At 53.0% G+C, this 19,071-nt stretch overlaps 1 protein-coding gene across 1 annotated transcript; it reads right to left on the bottom strand.

Annotated features, from left to right (window-relative positions):
- Positions 1 to 1,678: 1,678 nt before the first annotated feature.
- Positions 1,679 to 16,218, bottom strand: PAX6 (paired box 6). Its single transcript, XM_059825742.1, is given in 14 exon segments — positions 1,679 to 1,764; positions 2,590 to 2,740; positions 4,782 to 4,897; positions 5,020 to 5,170; positions 5,448 to 5,530; positions 6,363 to 6,521; positions 11,015 to 11,180; positions 11,732 to 11,947; positions 12,041 to 12,082; positions 12,963 to 13,093; positions 13,585 to 13,606; positions 13,609 to 13,711; positions 15,781 to 15,835; positions 16,170 to 16,218. Coding segments are annotated over 14 exon segments (1,530 nt in total).
- Between the last annotated feature and the right edge of the window lie 2,853 nt (positions 16,219 to 19,071).

Below are 19,071 nucleotides of genomic sequence, written 5' to 3' on the forward strand. Positions count from 1 at the left end.
TTCACTAGCCAGTCCCAGCTCACATTGTTGTTGCCTGTTGATTTGTCTTCCCTCATTATTCCTTGACATGCAGCTCTCCACCCACGCCCACACTAACAACCCTCACACAAAGCGCATTGAGGTATTAACCAGGTTACAAGTTCAATGGAAAATTACGCTAAAATTGTGCTGTGTGGCAATATAAAGGGATGGTATTCACTCTCCCAAAGAGCCTGTTAAAAACACAGCTGGGTTGGGTTTTTTTCTTTTTAAGCATCCTAACAAAACCAATTTTTAGAAGTCAGGAATGCGTATTTGTGTGTATACGTGTCTATACGGACTTCACGTATAATTACAACAGATAGACACGGGCGTGCATCGCATCTCCACCACTGACTGGCACGATGCAAACTCCCCGCTGGAAATTCTGCTGGATTCTGGAGTTCATTTAGAGCATCCCCAGAAACCCGAGCTAAATAAACAACCTCCTCCTGCTCTCAGCTGCAATTAGATATGTGAACCTATCTTCTTTTTGTTAGCCCAAATTACAGGCTGGTGGAAGTGCTGAAAGTCTACAAAAACGTTTCTTAAGAGTCCCTCCTTATTGAAAACTGAAAATAAATTCAAAATAAAACTTAATGAGATTAACCTAACACAGTAACAAAATTTGCAACACCACACTATAAGGTTAAAAAGAAAATAGTATAATAAAGGAAATACAAAGGCTTTGGCATGGTTTTTACAATCAACAATGGTTAATTTTGATATGTAGTTGTGAACAACTTCAAAACACTTAAGTTTAAAACTCTTGCAAGCACTTTTAATTGATTAGGAATGAATTCTAGATGCACAAAAATGATTGGACTGTGAACAGTAGTACAACTATATCTAAGAACAATTAACTCTTGCCGACCAAAAAGAAACGTATGATGCATGAAAATGTGTATAAAACATCTATAGAATATTCTTGTCAAATATAAATGAAATTAACTTTATTATAGAAATCATTCTGGGAGATTTCTAGGGAAGACAAATACTTACATTTCGACATAAAACAAATTGGATTATATCGAAGACACAATCTACCTTTTATCTATCAAACGCTTTTCTTCATCGAAGTTCTCTCTTAACCCCTGTTTGCACATAGCTTCAGCCGTTAACAACCTTTGGAAATACCAACAGATATTTTTCTTACATAAATCTAGTGCGTATTGTTCCAGGTTTAATTATATGCAATGGAATGATACAAACTTGGAACATCAATCCATAATCTATGAACAGATTGGTAGAAGTATTCGATATATCTTGATAAAACTCTTAAATTCGTGGCAAAGCTTGTTGATCATGGCTTCTTTTTTTTTTTCCTTTTCTTTTTTTTTTTTAAAACAACTTCATGACCAACACAGATCAAACATCCATCCAGTCTACATTGTTCTTTTTTTTTTCATTATAACATACAAATGCCCATTTACAAATAATACACCAAAATGAATAAAAGTTTGGATACCAAAATGAAGATTTGTTCCAACTGATATAATGCCTTCAGTGTACAAAGGTCCATGTGAAAGTCTTTTCCATGTGTTACAGCATAGGGCACAGTTGCAGTACAGAAGTACTCTGAGAGCCATTCTTCCTTTATAAAATACTGCTGAACATCCAACTGTTGTCCATATAGTCATTTACGGGATTAACACATGTTTTACTGTAATCTCGGCCAGTATTGAGACATATCAGGTTCACTGCCAGGAACTTGAACTGGAACTGAAACTCCAGGGGAAATGAGACCTGAAAATGGAGGGGGAAAATGGATATTTTAGTTTTCCTATACTTAGCACAGTTTTTGCTTTACAGTTTCACAGATTTGTCTTGTATTCCAGTAAGTATTAAACCTTGCCATCTACCAGCCTGCAGAATCGGGGGGGGGGGGGGGGGGGGGGGTGTATTTTAAAAACCTATGCACATCTCACTGGTTTGTTGTTATAAATAAACTGTCATGCTTTGAGATAAATACCAGAGCCTCGGCTCATTTGTATCAATTGGGAATTCAGCCCAAGACACACTGAACATTTCTATTCTTTTTAAACGTGTCGGGCTTGCTCCTGCTTATGCTGGCACTTACCCTTTTTTACCCTATTTTGCCTTCTTATGCATAGGTTAGTATTCCTACAGGTCACCTGCCTTTCCGATAACTTCAAATCTTTAGCAAAAAATAGCCTCTGACACAGACACGGTAAAAACGCACTCGGGTGTGAGTAGCTGTGCTGAAATCCAACATTGGAATAAATGCTGCTTTAGAATTTAATTGTACAGGGAAGATTTTGCAGGATGGAGGCCTCACTGAAGAGCTCTCCACTGTACCGCTATTCAAACACCACGTCTGTTAATCAGCCATCAGCCTTCAGCAGCAGCTTAAAAATCAGATTTTCTGTCTAGCCCACAAAGTTATACATTTTTGTCTTCTGCCCAGTTCGGCAGCTACTAAACCCAACAGAGAGACCTCTCCCAGCGATGGGGAGAGACTTCTCCCAGCAAATACATGTAAAAAACTGGATGGCCGGAGCAAGGAAGCCGGCACTGGCAGGAAGGCGGGGGGAACGCGGGGCCACTCACCTGTGGAAGTGGTGCCAGAGGTGCCCATCGGCTGGCTGTTCATGTGTGTCTGCATGTGAGGAGGGGTGTATGTATCATAGCTCCGTCCATTCACCGATGGACTGGTGGGCAGCATGCAAGAGTAGGAGGAGGTCTGGCTGGGTACCGGGGGCTATGGGAGCAAACGACAGAACAGCGTTAAGTATCAGCCGAGGTAAACACCGTGTTACGCTCTTCTGGATGGGTGTGCCAGCCCTCAGGAGCAGCATGCACAAGCAAAAATGAGCTTCAGTTTCAAATTCAGGGACCTAGATGTAAATCCCTATTTAGGAGCTCAACCAAGAGGCCTCTTCCCAGAGGTTCTTGCTCTACAGAAATGATGTGGACGGTCACCAGCGCCTTTTCAGACACGCTTGGTGAGCAGACTGCTACATCTAGATGCTAACAAAGATGTTATGTACCTAAGCCAAGGAGGCAAAGCCCATGTTTGTGCTTATGTAGAAGAAAGATGTCGTGTGCCATTTGCAGCCACGTATAGACAGAGCAGGGCTGGCATCTTACCTTGCATTTGGTGGTGTAACTAAAAACTATTAGGGGTGTAACTAAAAATTACTCCGATAAGGCACACGGGCCGGTCCTGCATCTGCGAGCATGTTGCACATACACAGAGATGATGTGTGGATTGACGTACATGTGCCTTGATCCCCCGTCAGAGCCACAGTCACCCCAAACCCATGCCAGCAGCATCCCAGGAGACCAGACATCTCCATTTAGCTAACCTCCAGCCCCTAAAACCCCATCTGCCAGGGGGAAGAGCACCTGGGGGCAGGGGATGAGGGATGGCATGGTGCCGGGGAGGGACCAAGCAGGGGCATCTCCTGCTCCGGGGTGCCGGGGGAGTGGGGACCAGTGCAGCCCTGACACGGGGAGGCAGCGTGGGAGCAGGAAGCAGGATGAGTAATTCCTGCTCCGAGCGCACGAGACTCAACACGTCTGCACATATTTCCTCCATCTGCACGTCCCCGACACACACCATCTCCAAAAATACTGACAGCCCTGCTCACTAAGCACACACGCTCTGCTCCAGGAGAACCAGCAACGCGCCCCACATCCGCAGGGAGATGCCGATGGTTCAGCTGCCAAATCTCCCGCTCCGACATCACGTGGCCATCACACCTGGTGGCCACGTAGGCAGGACTTTCCAGGGCGGCTCACACGTGCCAGGTCCCTGCCCAGGTGCCCTGCGGTGACTCACGGGCCTCCTGCTTTCCCAAGGGTCCCCTCCCATATCAGCCTTTTGATCTTTTGTCATCTGCTCTCAGCCCGCTGCCGGGAACGAACGGCGCCGCCAGCCTCCAACGTCACGAAATAGCAACCTAGCCAACGTCATTTCTTTCCACGGACTTGCGAGACTCTAACTTTATTTGGTTAATTTTGGTTCAGCAATTAGTAACATAGTAATTGCCGCAGCGAAGGAGTCAGGCTCTCTAATCTGCTCGCCTGTCTCCAGCAGTGGTCAATGCTGTGTGCCTCAGACAAAGCTGTAAAACTCCCGTAATTGGCCAGCACCTTCCTAGGCCAACCCCACCATTAAAAAAGGAGGAATTTTGCATCTGAAAGGTCTATAGAAACAGACCCCAAAGGAATAGATTTCTTCCTAACCCAGCTGGTGATCAGCTAATGCTTTCAGGCATGAGGATTGACAGCTCTTGCAATTCTGGCTTAGCTGGCATAACCACTGATGCTAATCACATCCTTCCCTCTCTCAGGTGTTCCTAATGTGCCGCCGCCACATTACCTATGCCGAGAACGTTGGATCCCTCCAGCAGCTTATTTGGGCGGCAGTTTCCACAATACTGCACCAGTGAGTTCCATAGGTTAACTGTGGGTTTGGTTTTTTTTCTTTCCAAAAAGGGTTTTTTCATCCCAGATTTGTTGCCTTGTAATTTTGAGGACCTTTCTCTTTTAAAACGTGGGAAGAGGTCTTGTCAGAGCACCGGGACTTACAGTGCCCTTTCCCTTGTAATTCTCCCAAAATGGGGCATCTTTTCGGAGGCCGGGGAAGCCTTTGGTGCAGGTTTCCCTGGAGCGTGGTTTGGGTCCGTAACCCGCCCCGTCCTGGGGAGGAAGAGCCCCTGCCCGTGCGCCCGCACACCCCAGGGGCCGCCGAGTCCCGAGGGAGCATCATGCCGTGGCGGCGGCGCCGGACTTACTTGCATAGGCAGGTTGTTGGCCATGGTGAAGCTAGGCATGGGCGGCAGCGCGCTGTACGTGTTTGTGAGCGCCGTGTCTGTTCTGCCCAACATGGAACCTGATGTGAAAGAGGAAACTATAATAGAATAGACAGATAGATGAACGCATTAGTTTAACCACAATTGCAATCGGCGATACAGTCTCAGAGTCTCATTTTCCCAAGAGGATGGATGAACGTGAGTGGGTCGGTGGCATTACCGGGGGTGGTCGGTTGCGGGATCGGCTGGTAAACGCTTGTGCTGAAACTACTACTGATGGGAATGTGGCTGGGAGTGTTGCTGGCTTGTCTTCGCTGGTTCCTCAGCTTCTCTTCCCTTCTCCACTTGGCCCTTCTGTTAGAAAACCACACCTGAAAATACAGCGTTTGAGAGGCATGAGTAACCTTGCAGGCACTAGAGGCGTGGGGCTTCCCCCACGTAACTCAAGGCCGTGCTGATAGAAAGCTGGCTCGCAGCGTAGCAAAGCAGCGTGCGAAAGCAAACCCCAGCTGCTGTTATTTTCCTGAAGGAGGAGGTGGACAAATACCTGCTCGTAAATAGGGGCTGCCCTGTGCTTTGAGAAGCCAGGAATAACAAAATTAGAAGAGTAAAAATGATAATAATCGTAATCGCACAGCAACGCAGTACCTGTATCCTTGCTTCAGGCAGGTCTATTTTAGCAGCTAGTCTCTCTCTTGCAAACACATCGGGATAGTGGGTCCTCTCAAATTCTGCAGAAGGAAATATTATTGCGTTAGTTGTGAAGAGTTAATGCAGCCGACTGAAAAGTCAGAGTCGTTCCAGCACTGCCTGTGCTCTGCATGCTCTTAAGAAACATCGCTGTAAGGGCAAAGCTGAGCTTTCCCTGTGTGTGTGTGTTAGGAAGGAGGACGCCTTGCCTGCTGGGGAATATCGCTAAGGGGATAGGCAGGCTTGGGCGCAATGCTGCATCTTTCAGGAGGCAGTGAGGGCTTCTGCCTCCGCTGAGGGGGTTCACAAGGCAGCTCTGACCCTGTCACCAAGAAGCGAAATGGCACGTCGCTAAATAACAGCGGAAAATAAGAACAAAGATCCACAGCGGGTCAGAGGCGAGGTGCGCCCAGGCCGGCCAGGGAAAAGGGCACCTGATCCCAGCCCCGGGCAGCGGCAGCGCTGGGGATGGGGACCAGGCGTGGGGGCAGACACGGAGGGCTGCTGCTAGTCCCAGCTGCCTGCCCTCGCCTTCCCGGCGTACGGCAATGCGGCCTGGCTGGGGACGCGGCACGGTCGGCGGGAGGAGATTTATCCCCCATGAGAGGAGCCCGGGGTGTAACACTGATGTTTCGGTATGATCTGTGCCCTGAGTGCGTTTTTGAAAACCTTTTAACAGCTTTTCACTGCGTATCGCAGCCATCGACGAATATTTGGAGCTCGGTGAATACAAGAGCACGGAGGGAGCCACAGACTTAAAATATATACATATATATAGGGCACGTGAATGCCATGTTTCCGTTCAGCACTTAATATAGCCAGGGCACATTTTGCTTTCCTCTCCCGCTTCAGCCGTAGGAAAATGTCACTCACCTTTCTCAAGGGCTTCGATTTGCTCTTGGGTAAAGGATGTCCTATTTCTCTGCAGCTTTCTTTTCAGCTGGAGTCTCATTTGGGCCTCGTCTGAATCTTCTCCATTAGAGCTGATGGAGTTAGTGTTTTCCCCTCCTCCCTCCTGTTGCGGACAGCCATCTGCGGAACCGAGAGTCGGAAAGTGAAACGCAGGTATCCTTGTTTTAAGATCTCTATCAGAGAAATAACGCGGTTGGAAACAAGTTCGGCCATGTTTGCTGACACCCTCCCTTAAAAACGTCTCGGCTGTCAAAGTGGCATTGCGCTAATGACACGAGTAACACGGAAACATTGCAGTTTCCAGCATTATCGTAAACATCGGAGAGGAGGAATTACGATCGCCTGGTCTTAATCTCATTTTGTTTTTCCTCTGGAATAAAACCCACATAAAAATACCCTCCCCTGAAAGTGACTCTTTCCATGAATCGCTGCCGAAGTGCCATGGCAGTCTCCTCTGCCTGCTGCATTTATTTACCTATTGCTGTATTTAAAATAGTGATGTTCAGTATTTCAGATTATCTATAATCAGTAATTCCCATCTAATCAATTAGGTGTTGATAGGTTTGCAGAAAATGCTATTAAGAAACCAAACCAAGCTTGTAATCTTTTTTAAAAAATATTTATCCAGTTTTTATTTGAATTCTGCACAGTCAATTTCATTTTAAAGGTTGTGAATTTAGAAGTGCCTGCATTGTTCTGCAGTTTTATTCAACTATTGTATGAGTGTGCATTGCCTTGACACCTATTACTGAGCACAGCTGTAATTATATCATCACCAAGAACAGGCTATAATTGCTGAAAATGGAATTTTATATTTAGATAAAAGGACTGTCCATTCTTTGTAATGTGTTGCACCAGAGAAAAGTAAGATTTCTTTTAAAATTTTAACATGTAATTTTAAAAGAAATAGTAGCGAGTTCACTAACTAGCTAAATACGCTATTCTGCAGCTGAACGCTTGGCATATCATTTAAGCGGTACATTTTTAATTAGGGCATTTCCACCACTTTTAGTGCAATTTCTGCCATTAAACAGGGGAAAGTTTCATTGTGCTCTCCTCTCGGGCGGGCGCAGGGATGCGTCCCGGGTCGGGCCGGCTCTGCGGGGCTCTGCGGGGCTCTGCGGGGCTCCGCGGGGCTCTGCGGGCACCCCCGCCCGCCGCGGGGGGAGGAACGGACGCTTCTCCCGAGGCAGAGAAGTCGCTGTCCCTAAATTAGCTCTCCCTCTCCTTTCACAGCATATTTTTCGAGGCGTTTTGATGTCGCATAAAGGGGGAGACGGGATGGGGGACGCATGGGCTGCTTATGCTAATTCCCTTGAAAAGTTACGCCAAAAATAAATAGCGACACTCCCGCTACATCCTTTAAATATTGTGGGAAATCAACTTTAAAGTAATATCATTTATAATCGGCGAACAATGGCCCCGGCCTTCAAAGCTCGGGGGGAATTGTGACAGGATCTGGTGGGACCCTTTCAACCACTTTGAAATGTTTTAAAACCCGAACTTTCTCCCCCATTTAAACACAGGGATTCAGCCGCCGTGGTCACCATATGGGCGGCCGCAGCCCCATTGAGGCGGCCGGCGGCGGGTGAATAGCCGGGGGGGGGGGGGGGCCGCCTTTCAGGGGCACACAAAGCCGCCGAGCCCGGGGAGCGCGGCCGCGGCGGGGCAGCCGCCCTGCCAAGCGCTGGTGGCAGCGCCGGGGGCCGCGCCCGCCCGCCGCGGGGGCCGCCGCCTAACCTCCGCCACCGCCCTCATCCATCACTGTCCGCACGGACCGGGCCGGCACGGACCGGGGGCCGCCCAAAGGCCGCGGGGGGGGGGGGGACGACGGACGGGACCGGCTGCCCCCCCCCCGCGCGCCGTCGGGGCTCGGCAGCGCGCCCTGCCTCCGCCGGGAGCGGAGCGCACCCGCCCTTGCCGGGGCCAGCGCAGAGCGGGCTGGCCCCCACCTTACTGCCTGAAAAACTTGTGAAGCCACAGTTTTTGCAGCCTCGTCTCGTGCGCTCCCCATCCCCCCAAACCTCTGAGCCCGCTCAAAGTTTCACCTACAGTTAAACTCGCGTACGACCATGTAAAACCCCCGCGCCGGGCAATTAAGATATCTTCTTTTTAGAAGTCGTGTCGTGTCCCCCCCTTTTTTTTTTAAAGAGGGGGGGCTTCTTTTTTTTTAAAAAAAAAAGCCCCTAAAAGGAGCCATATCAATAGGGCCGTTCCACCTTCCAGACCTAATCCGTAAGAAAGCGAGTGAATGTCCGTCCCTATTATCCTATAGCCAGACCATCTGACGCTGGGTATAGGATTTGTTTCCTGGAAAAAAAAAAAAAAAAAGAAAAAAGAAAAAAAAAAGAAAAAAAAGAAAAAGAAAAAAAAAAGACGCTGGGAAATAAAATCATTCCTTAGTTTCTTAGTGTCTTAATCAGTGAGGCGGAAAACAAGCAAAAAAAGATAGCAAACCAATTGCGGCACCTCTCAGCTATAGAGCCGGGATCAAAACATTGTAGCATCTGTTGAAAGAGAAAGTGTCTAAATCCTATAGAAGGCTTTAGTCTTATAAGAGAGGGAGGGGAAAAAAAAAAAGATAAGAAACAGCGTCTCGGTGATCCCTAAAACCACTAAATCACTGGAGAATTTCTCCCGGATAGAGATGTCTCTTTTTGTTCTGTCAGCCCTCATGTATCCATTATTTTATTCACTGCTGCATGGCGTTTATCAGATTGAGACCATATTTGTACCCCTCTGAGACCTAACCTCGCCTTATGCTTTTTGAGTAATGGACTCTTAAAATCCAGTAACATACCCCTGCAAGGGAAAAGCATTAGAGGGAGCATGAATATTCCAGAGGAAATCCATTTTATTAATTTTAATCTTGCCATGCGGACGTTTTACGTGCCTGCCTGCCCCCCCCCCCCCGCCTCTCCTGCCCGCGCGCACCCGCACCCCCGGCCCGGCCCGCACCGCTCCCTTTCGGTTGCGATTTGGGAGAGGGCTCCCGGGGCCCTCCCGCCCCGGCACGCTCCTGCCCGGGGCCCGCGCTGCCCCGCGGAAACTGCGCTCATCCCCACGCCACGGCGGGGGGGTCAGCGCGAGCCCCCAGCAGCCCCGCCGACCCCCCCCCCGCCCCGGACACAGGCGCCTCCGCCGCAGCGCTGGGACGGCCAAGGGCCGCCCGGCCCCGGGTGCGCCCGCACCGCACCCGCGCACGCCGCGCGGAGCTGGGCGCGGAGACACTGCGCTGCGGCGGGAGGGGCAGGCAGGGGGGCGCCCTAAATTCCTCCGTTTAACGCCTTCTCTAGAAAAAAAACCAAACCGGCGGGAACGGAGGGCGCCCGGGCCGTTCGCAGCCGCACGGGCGGAAAGTGCGCTCCCCTCCGCCGCGCACCGCTCCGCCGTTCGGCGCTCGGCTGCGGGGCGGAGGAGGAAGGCCGCGGAGCCCGGCGGCCCCGGCCCGGGCAGGGGTGCCGGCAGCGGGGCGGGGGCAGCCCCCTCGGGCCCCGGGCGCCGCAGGTAGGGGCGAGCCGGCGGGCGGCTGCCGGGAGGGTCCGTCCCGGCTCCGAGGGGGGACATCGGGCAAAACAAAATTAAAGGAACCCAAACCACAACACCGAGGTGGGGGTGGGGGGGAGCGAGGGCTCCGCTCTATCTTTCTAGTGTCCTTCATAGATTGTTTTCTTCTCTTAAAACTGACATGTCTAATTGGCAAGCGGTGCCATATCGTGTCCAGAGGTCTCCTGTGGAACATTTCTACAGCTGTCTCCTTCAACTAGACGCTTATTCATGTCGCCTTAATGAGAAACAAAACGATCTCTAATGAGCAATTACATAGCGACAGAATTGTTCCCATAACAAATTCTTGCGTGTGACAGAAACATCCTTTGTACCAGATATTCCGCACACTGTTACCGATTTTTTTTTCCTTGCGGGGTGAAAACAAAAAGCAGGTTGTTGTATATAGACACCTCTTCTAAAGGAATGACCACAGCCAGGGAGAGAGCCGAGCCTCAACAGAGCCCGTATTCAAAAAGAAGCCATTAACCATCTTAAGTATGTAACGTAACATCCCATTATCCTTCATATTATCCCCTTGTCATTCCTACAACAAATACCTATTAATCTTCGGGATAAACAGTTTCCTATATTTACAAAGTTGTTTCGGGTCCATTGAGGAGGAACTATAATCAGCCCCACGGAGACGGTTACCGATCCTCCCGGCTTGGGAGACCCCGGCGCGGGGAGGCGGCCCGGGCGAGCAGCCCGAGCCCGAATGACCGGGCTGCTGGGCGAGGTTAAGGACCGGCCCCGGGACCCGCCCGGCTGCCGGCCCCGCGGCTCGGCGGCCGCGGCTTTGGCAGCGGCTGCGCCGGGGCTCCCCTGCGCGCCGCCGGGCGGGGGCCGGGGCTGGAAGCCCGCCCGACGCCGGGCCCCGCCGCGCACCTGCCCGCAGCGGCGCGGGGGGGACGCCCGCAGCCAGCGGCCCGAGGAAGGTGCCCGCCGCCCCGCAGCACGGCGGCGGCGGGCGGGGAGGGGGCGCGGGGGACCCGCGTCGTGGCCGCCTCCGCCGGGCGAGGCCGAGCCGGGCCGGGCCGGGGAGCGGCGGCCGGGCTGTCCCTTACCTTGGGCGGGCTGCCCGGGAACCGAGGTGCCGGGGTACCAGCCGGGCCGGGTGCCCCAGGTCCCCGTCTGCCCGTTCAGCATCCTTAGCTTGTCGTACATCCCGTCGGCACCCATCTGTTGCTTTTCGCTAGCCAGGTTGCGTAGGACTCTGTTTATCGACGACACCTGGAAGGCAAAGGACAGGAAAGGCAATGGTAGTGCGGTAGCGCGCTCCCCGCGAGCCACCCGCGCAACCCCCGCGCCCCTCCGCGCGTCTCCGCGCTGCGGGCGGCTCGACCTGGGCGCAAGTCAGGGGTTCCCCGAGCGCCGGCTGCGCGCTGCGGCCGCCGCGACTCGCGTACTGCTGGTGGTGTGCAAACAAACAAACAAACCACGGGGGGAAAAAAAAAAAAAAAAAAAGGAGAAGGGAAAAAAAAAAGGAAAAAAAAAAAAAGCCCCAAACCCAACCCTGCAAAACCAGAGTGATGGCTTCGACTGATGCTCGCGGTCCTGAGGCGCCAGGCGCAGGGGTGACCCGCATATTTTTATTATTTTTTTTCCCCTCCTTAAAGGCATTTGTCAGATTCTGTATGAAAAAATGCGCCTGACCCTGCCACATGCAAATGATGTGAACCTGCTACCCTCTCATCTTGAGACCAAAACAAAGGAAGCAGAGGCTCGCTACGGCTCCCCAGCATTGTACACAGCACACAGGAAGGTTTTTTCCATGAACTTACACTGGGTATATTATCGTTGGTACAGACCCCCTCTGATAGTAATCTGTCTCGAATCTCCCACGCAAAGATGGAGGGGCACTCTCGTTTATACTGCGCTATTTTGCTTACAACTTCTGGAGTCGCTACTCTCGGTTTACTACCTCCGATTGCCCTGGGTCTGATGGAGCCAGTTTCGTAATACCTGCCCAAAATTTTACTCACACATCCATTCGACACCTGGATAGGGAAGCGGACAGAAAATCACATTATTAATAATTTCAAGACAAAAATAAAATTGTTTAAGTATGCATTAAACAATGACAAGCTTACGTTTTGATTGTCCAGCACTTGGACTTTTGCATCTGCATGGGTCTATAACACAAAAATATACCTTAAATGGTATGAGAACTTACTTAGAGAGTCTTTTTTTTCTTTTAAAAAAAATTACATTCGTGGCCCTACCCTCTACAAAAGTGATACTCTAAAAGCATTTGGAAGGAAAAAAATCTGGTCAAAACGTAATTCTTTTAGTATTAATGTTAAAATACGCCTTAAATGCGAACAATAGTTAAGTCAGACTAGTCTCCATCGTCCTCACTGCTCTTAGGCAGAGTACTTGCGGGGACAGGGTGAGCGAGGGGTTATCGAGACCTACATTTACAATGTACCCCTGAGCTGCGCCAGATCGCGTTAGTGTCCGTAAAGACAGATTCCGGGCTAAAACAGCGTGGCTTTGAGGGGTTCTCGCTCTCTCTCTTTTTTTTTTTTTTTCTTTTTCCTCTTTTTTTTCGCTTTTTGGAAGAAAAAAAAAAGGTAAAAATAAAAAAGCGGTAAGCCACGCCAAATGCATACAGATCTCACAAAATCATAAGTCAATATGGGGGGAAGGGGGGAAGGAGAGGAAACTGAAATTATGCCGAGCCGTATAATTCAGTTTATTACAGCGAACTAACTGTAACGAGAGTGCAGGTTATCGCCGGATGGAAATAAAGGGGAACAACAAAAAAAAAAATTAAAATCTTTTAAAAGGGATATATATATACACGCGTGGAGCGGTCTATTTGCAGCAACAATCGAGATAAGCAGATGGATCGGTTTATTAGGCTGGAAGGCGGGTGGTGGTGATGGTGGGTGGGTGGGTGTGGGGGGGTCGGCAATTAGCGCCTTGGCGGCCAGCGGTGGACAAAGCGGCTCTGGAGCGGAGCGGAGCGGAGCGGAGCGGTGGGAGGACGGGGGGCGCCGCCGCCTTCACCTGCAGGATCCGGGAGATGTCGCAGGGCCGGGCGCCGCTGTGAGCGAGTTCCACGATCTTCTGCCGCGTGGAGTCGGGCAGCGGCCTCCCGTTGACGAACACCCCGCCGAGCTGGTTCACGCCGCTGTGACCTGCGGGAAGCACAGCGCCCACCATAGCACCCTCCGCTCCCGCCCGCCCCGCGCAGACCCCGCGGAGCGAGCGAGCGCGCCGCGCCTCTCCGCGCCCCGCCGCGCAGCACCGCCGCTCCGAGCCGCTCCGCCCGCTCAGGGGCGGCCGCTCCCGGCCCGGCTCCGGCCCCGGCCCCGGCCCCGGCGCCGTCCTCGCCCGCCGCTGCCCGGGAGCCCCCGCGGCTCCGCAGGGCGCCCTCGCCAGCGCTCCCCGTCTGCAAAACCCGCGGCGGCGGCGACCGCCCAAACCCGGCCCAAAAGCCCAGAATATTCCGGGCTGGGTCGCCTTGGGTTGCTTCCTTGCTCGCCTTTTTTTTTTTTTTTTTCTTTTTTCTTCCTCCCTGCCGAAAAAAACCCCCAAACCCCCTACCCAAGCGAGCCTGCCCGCATCCGCACAGCCGCAGCTGGCTTCGCCAAAAGCAAGGCGAGAGGCTGCCTCGCCGGTGCCCAACCTGAAGCTCCAGGCTGTGGAGGAAGGCTCCCTGGAGAAGCTCTGCTCTACGCGCGCTCCGCTCTCCTCTCTTTGGAGCCTCCTGATAAATTGACTCCAAGAGCCCAGGCTTCTTAGCAATAAATAAGCTCCAAATATAGAAGAGGGGGAAAATATGATGAGCCTCTCTGACATTTGTCTTTAAAATAAAACTAGCTGCACGTCAAGTTTGAGCTTAATTTCTGGAAATAGGCGGAAGTCGCCCCGGATCATGCATGGAAGGCTAATTGAAAAGATCAGTTGGAGCACTTGTGGCAGGCGTGTCACTTTATGACAGTACTCTGCTTTTGAAAATTGCATCGTCACGACAAATAGTAGCATGATAAAACGACCCTTTCTGTCCGCATTTGGATATCACTCAGACTAGATTGAACTCTACTCGCTCTCCCTCCGAGGGAGGCTGCGGTTTGAGGTAGCCGGGGGGCTCTGCGCGGACACAACCGAGGGGGCGCGCTCCCCGCGCAATGGATTCAAAGTGACATCGGGGCTGGGGAATTTGCCGCCCCGGCCCAGCAGCGCGGCCCGCGTTGCGACCTGCGCTTCCCACCGCGGGGAGAGGAGCCCCGCGTCCCTCCCCGCCTGCGCCCCGGGGGCTGCGGGCTGCGCCCCGGCGAGGGGCGGCCGGGGGGCGCAGTCCCTCGGCGGCCCCCCCCGTTACAGCCCCCCCCCCCCGGTCCCCGTCAATGCGTGCGGGGAGCCCATTGGGGGGGGGCGTAAAAAATGGCAGCGGGGAAAGCAAAATCAAAGTTTCACTTAAAAGGTTAAGCCTTAATCATTATATAATTTCCCTGGAGAGCGGTGTAGATCTCGCCCAGTGGCAATGATTATGCGCCTTGTATTCTATTGCTAGTCATCTAATAGGAAAACATATGGTGTCAATTTGGATGCTCTGCACCATATACACCCAGGAGTTATTAACACAAAGCCTGAAGAGCCCGCCGCGACCTTTAAACAAAATAAAGGCTTCACCCGAATGATATCTTTTCTGCGTTTTGCAGTGGCGATCCCAAACGGCCGAGTGAAGGCATTCCCCCATTACCATAAACCCGCCGCACGCCACGGCCAAGGGCAGCCGCGCCGGCCCTGCGAGGCGCGGGTGCCACCCCCCCCCGGCCGCCGGGGCTCACTTTGCCTCGGGATAAACGAAAATGCACCGCACGGACACGCACGCAGCGGCCCCGCAAAAAAAAAAAACCCCACCCAGCTCCACGCGAGGTGTCCCGAGAACCCCCCCCAAATGGGTGTTTTCCCTCACACAGGGGGGACACAACGTATTAACCGGTCTAAGGGGGGGGGATGATAAAGGGGTCCCGGCGGCGCGCGTTCTCGGCGAGGTCCCGGAGCAGCACCCGGGTCGGGGCCGACCGCCCCGCGCAAGGACCGCGCAACTCGGCCTGCAGCTCCTCGCCGCCGCTACACGCGCAAGATAAGCGCGCCCCCCGCGCGGGAGCGCCGCGGGGTTGCGCGACCTCGCAAAATCGCGACGGCCGTCGCGATTTTGCGAGGTCGCGCAACCCCGCGGCGCATCTGCGTCCCCAGGAGATGGGGCCCGCTCCGGGCTGGCTGGGACCTCAGCCCCGGTCCCCCCGACCTCCGCGCAGCCCCTTCCGCCAGAGCGCAAGGCGAGGCCGCTTCTCGCCAGCCACCGCGCCCGACTGCGGGTCCGTGCGCTACCGCGTTGTGCAAGCGCTTTCCCCTCTGAAAGGCGCGCAGGCCCATGGGCGAGGTGTTAAACAACATCAACAACAAAAGGCACCCCCAAAATTAACAATGGACAAAAGACATCAGAATCGGGAAGCAGATAAAACCAGGTGGCGGGGAACCGCACCTAGCGCGGGGGTGGCTTTTTCCTGCCCAGCTCCCACCGCAGAGCAGGTAGGGACACACGCCAGGGCCTGGGCCACGAGCCGGGCAAGCCCCGGTGGCCCGCGAGCTGTGACAGCGCTCCCGGCCCCTTCCACGCCGCCCGCGGAGGAACCCGCGCCCCGACGGGGCGGGCGGTGCTCCCGGCCGTGCCGGGGCCACCGCGCCCGGCGGAGCCGCCTCCCTCCCCCGCCCCGAGGCGAGCCCTCGGCCCCGGGCTGCCTGCCCGCTCCTGCGCGCCCGCGGCCGCCCCCGCCTGCCCTCCGCGGCCGCGAAGGGGCGCGGAGTCACTTACTGTTCTGCATGTTGGGCTGATAGAGCAGTATCCCACGGGGCTCGCCTATAGCAGTCTATCAGTGATAAAATAGGCGTTAATCAGGGGAGGTAGTGCACACGGTTAAGCTGCAGAGAGGCTAACATCTCACGGGCTTACTTTGTTATCCTGAGGCGTCTTCCCCCGATCAGTTTAAGGATTCGGGGGCTTTAATACCTCAAGGCGAAAATGTACATATGTATCCCTAACACGCGAAAAAAATCTAAGCAAAGCAACCCGCCAAGTGGTTTCTCGTTTTAATTGCATGCAGGTGGCGTATTGCCTCGTCGTTAGTGCCCTTCGCTGAGGTGGTGTATTAAGTGGAACGACAACAATCACAAAGAGAGTCCGAAGTCATGTTTTAAACTTGCCTGAAAGCGGGGTGGACTGTCCTCTCATACAATTTAGGGACTCGCACATCTGCGTGTCACTAGTTAAAGTCTTCCCTCTAGGACAAAGCAGAAGAAGTACATTAAAAAGTGTGGAGCGACGCCGGGAAGGTGTGCCGTGCGGGCCGGGCCGGGCCGGGGGGAGCGGAGCGGAGCGGAGCGGGGCGGGCGGCGCTGCGCGGGGGCTGCGCGGGGAGCGGCGGCGGGGGGGTCCCTCCGCCGGCTGCCCTGCGTGCTGGGAGCGGGGCTCCATTTTTACCTCCGGGTATTTCCTCGAGTTATTTATTTTTTTCCTTTCCCCGCGGCACTAGCAACTTTTTCTCCCCCAAACTCCCCGTCTTGTGATTAACTTCTTTTTTGGTCTTTAGATCTTCCCCTTTTTCACTGTACTGTGACACACGCTGTCTACCTCGCCTCACTGCTTTAAAAAGTAAGAACAGGAGGGGGTGAGAACTGTTAAACAAAGCCTACAGAAAGCGAACAATGGCCTCCATTCTGCTCCTCTACCCAAACCCCGAGTGCAGAAACCCAGGCTCCTTAACCGGCCGCGCAGCTTCCCAACTCAACGGACCAACAACCCTCCAACTTACAAAGAGCAGAGAAACAAGCCCCTTCTCCCTTCATTAGTGCCTGCCTTGACCCAGCGCCTGGACAGTCCCCAGCGCCTTTTTTTCTCCCCCCCCCCCCCCCCCCCCGCTCCCTCCCTCCTTCCCCTGCTCCCTCCTTCCCCTGCTCCCTCTCTCCTCCTCTCGCCACCTTCCCTCCCTCCCTCCCCCCCCCCGCCCCGGGCCACTTATTTATTTATTTATGCGTCCCCATGTATTTATTGGAAATCGTCGCGGGTGAAAATGGAAAAGTAATTTCTCGTTATAAATATCTGGCGGTAATTGTGTTACTGGTGCGAGTTGTTAGGGGTTGTAAAAAGATACAACAGCTCAGTGGGGTGCTCAATTGGGGAGGGACAATTACAATAAAGAGCCCATTCAAGGGGGTTGCTAAAAAAAAGGAGGTAAAATAATGAAATAGTCGCAGCCTTCATTTTCTCTCCCTTTTTTTTCGCCTAAAAATACTCATTCTCTTTCTTTTGCGCCTATAATGAATATTAATTTTACTCTTCCTGCATATGATGGAGAATTCAAAGAGGCACGTTTCCCCATTCAGGACTAGCCATGGTATAATTTATTAAGTAGCTTTTAGTCATCTTAAATCCATAAAAATAAACATCAAACAAGTACTTTCTCGCAGCATGAAGACTTTAACTGGTAAATATTTACTGCTCTTTGGAGAGCTACCTGATTAGCAGCAGAGCAAGCTACACTGTACTTCAATGGAGACGTGGCGATATCTCCTTCAGCTGAACTGAACGTGAGGCCATCCCTTTAATACACCAAACACGTCTGCATAGACACACACCGAACGGGAAACCCACTTCTTCAGACACAATTTCCTCACATATTTCACGCACAACTCATAAACGTGGGGCCTACGGGGTTAAAGAAGCCATCCAGAAAGCCACCATTAAACTTCCAGCCCTCCGCTCTGCCAGCACGGACCTCGGAGGTGACAATGAGAGGATTTAAAAGAGGGGGGAAAAAAAAAAAAAGGAGAGAGAATGAGGGGAAAAAAAAAGCCACGAAACCGAACCCCACCAAAGCCCAAGCACAGCCGAAAGCGTTTCGCAGGAGAGGGCGAGGGCAGCCCGGTGCTTCAGCAAGGTAAGAGGAGGCGTGGGGCCGGCGAGCTGCCGTTCTGCTCAGCCGCTCTCCGGCGCCTCCAGCAACCGGCCCCGCACCCCCGGGCCGGCCCCGGCGGGCCCCTCCCCGGAGCACCACGGCGGCAAAACCGCCTCCTCCCGCCGGAGCCCCGTTCGCCGCTGCCCTGCGGGACCCGCGGACCCCCGCCGGCCGGCGGGACGCGGCCAGCTCCCGGCCGAGCACGGGAGTGCGCTTCGCCGTGCCCTGATAGGCCGGGCCTAATCTGCGAGCCGGTTTTTAATCTCGAAATCTTGACGTAATCTGATGGCGGATTGCATTTTTTCCCCCCTCTCCCGGTGAAACCGTAATTAGACGTTAAGGTGACAAAGTTTCGCCTTCTCGGGGCAAATGCGAAAAAGATAAAAACGCATCGGTTTGCGATGAGGCGTTGGCAAAGGTCAGCAGCTATAAACATTTATTGTCAAGGGCCACTTTTATTATTTTATGTCCCTAAGATGGAGAAGATGCAGTCACTTTTCTTCCCTAGGACGTTGTTGTCGTTTTCCAAAACAGCCTCAGCCAGGTACATTTAATCGTTCCAGAAAGTTTGGGTTTAAACTTTCCAGAAATTATTCCTGCTCTGCGCGTCCATCTAACACCTCCGTGCAAAGCGTTACAAGGTTAAATTCAAATCCAGATTTTTTTTTTCCAATTGCACTTGCGAGGGGGGGGAAAGAATCAAGTTTATTGTTGCGCTTCCCAGGAGCAAATTATTTATTATTTTTTTTTACACGGCGAAGAGTTTGCAACTTCTTAAAAAAAAAAAAAAAAGGCTTTGCTACAGTGGGGGATCGCAGGGCGGGGGGATCAAAGGGGCGAGTACGAGGCTCTTGCAAAAATAAGTGAGATTAGGGTTTTTTTGAAGAAAAAAAAATAAAAGCATATCGAGTTAAAAAGGCACCAGAAAATTTCCCCAGAGCGGGACCACGGCGCGCCCCGGTGCCGAGGAGGGACGGGGCGGTGCGGGGGCGCCCGGCGCGGCCCGCGGTGCGCGGTGCGGGCGGCTCCGCGCCCCCGGCGCTTCTCCCGCCCCGGAGCTGGGAAAGTTGCCGGCACTAGGGACAAGTTGGGAAGATCCCCGGGTGGCTGATTAAAGCTGACAGCCCTTCAGCTCCGCTCAGCTCCCCGCC

Source organism: Gavia stellata, chromosome 17 (genome assembly GCF_030936135.1).
Source record: "Gavia stellata isolate bGavSte3 chromosome 17, bGavSte3.hap2, whole genome shotgun sequence".
Classification (NCBI taxonomy): domain Eukaryota; kingdom Metazoa; phylum Chordata; class Aves; order Gaviiformes; family Gaviidae; genus Gavia; species Gavia stellata.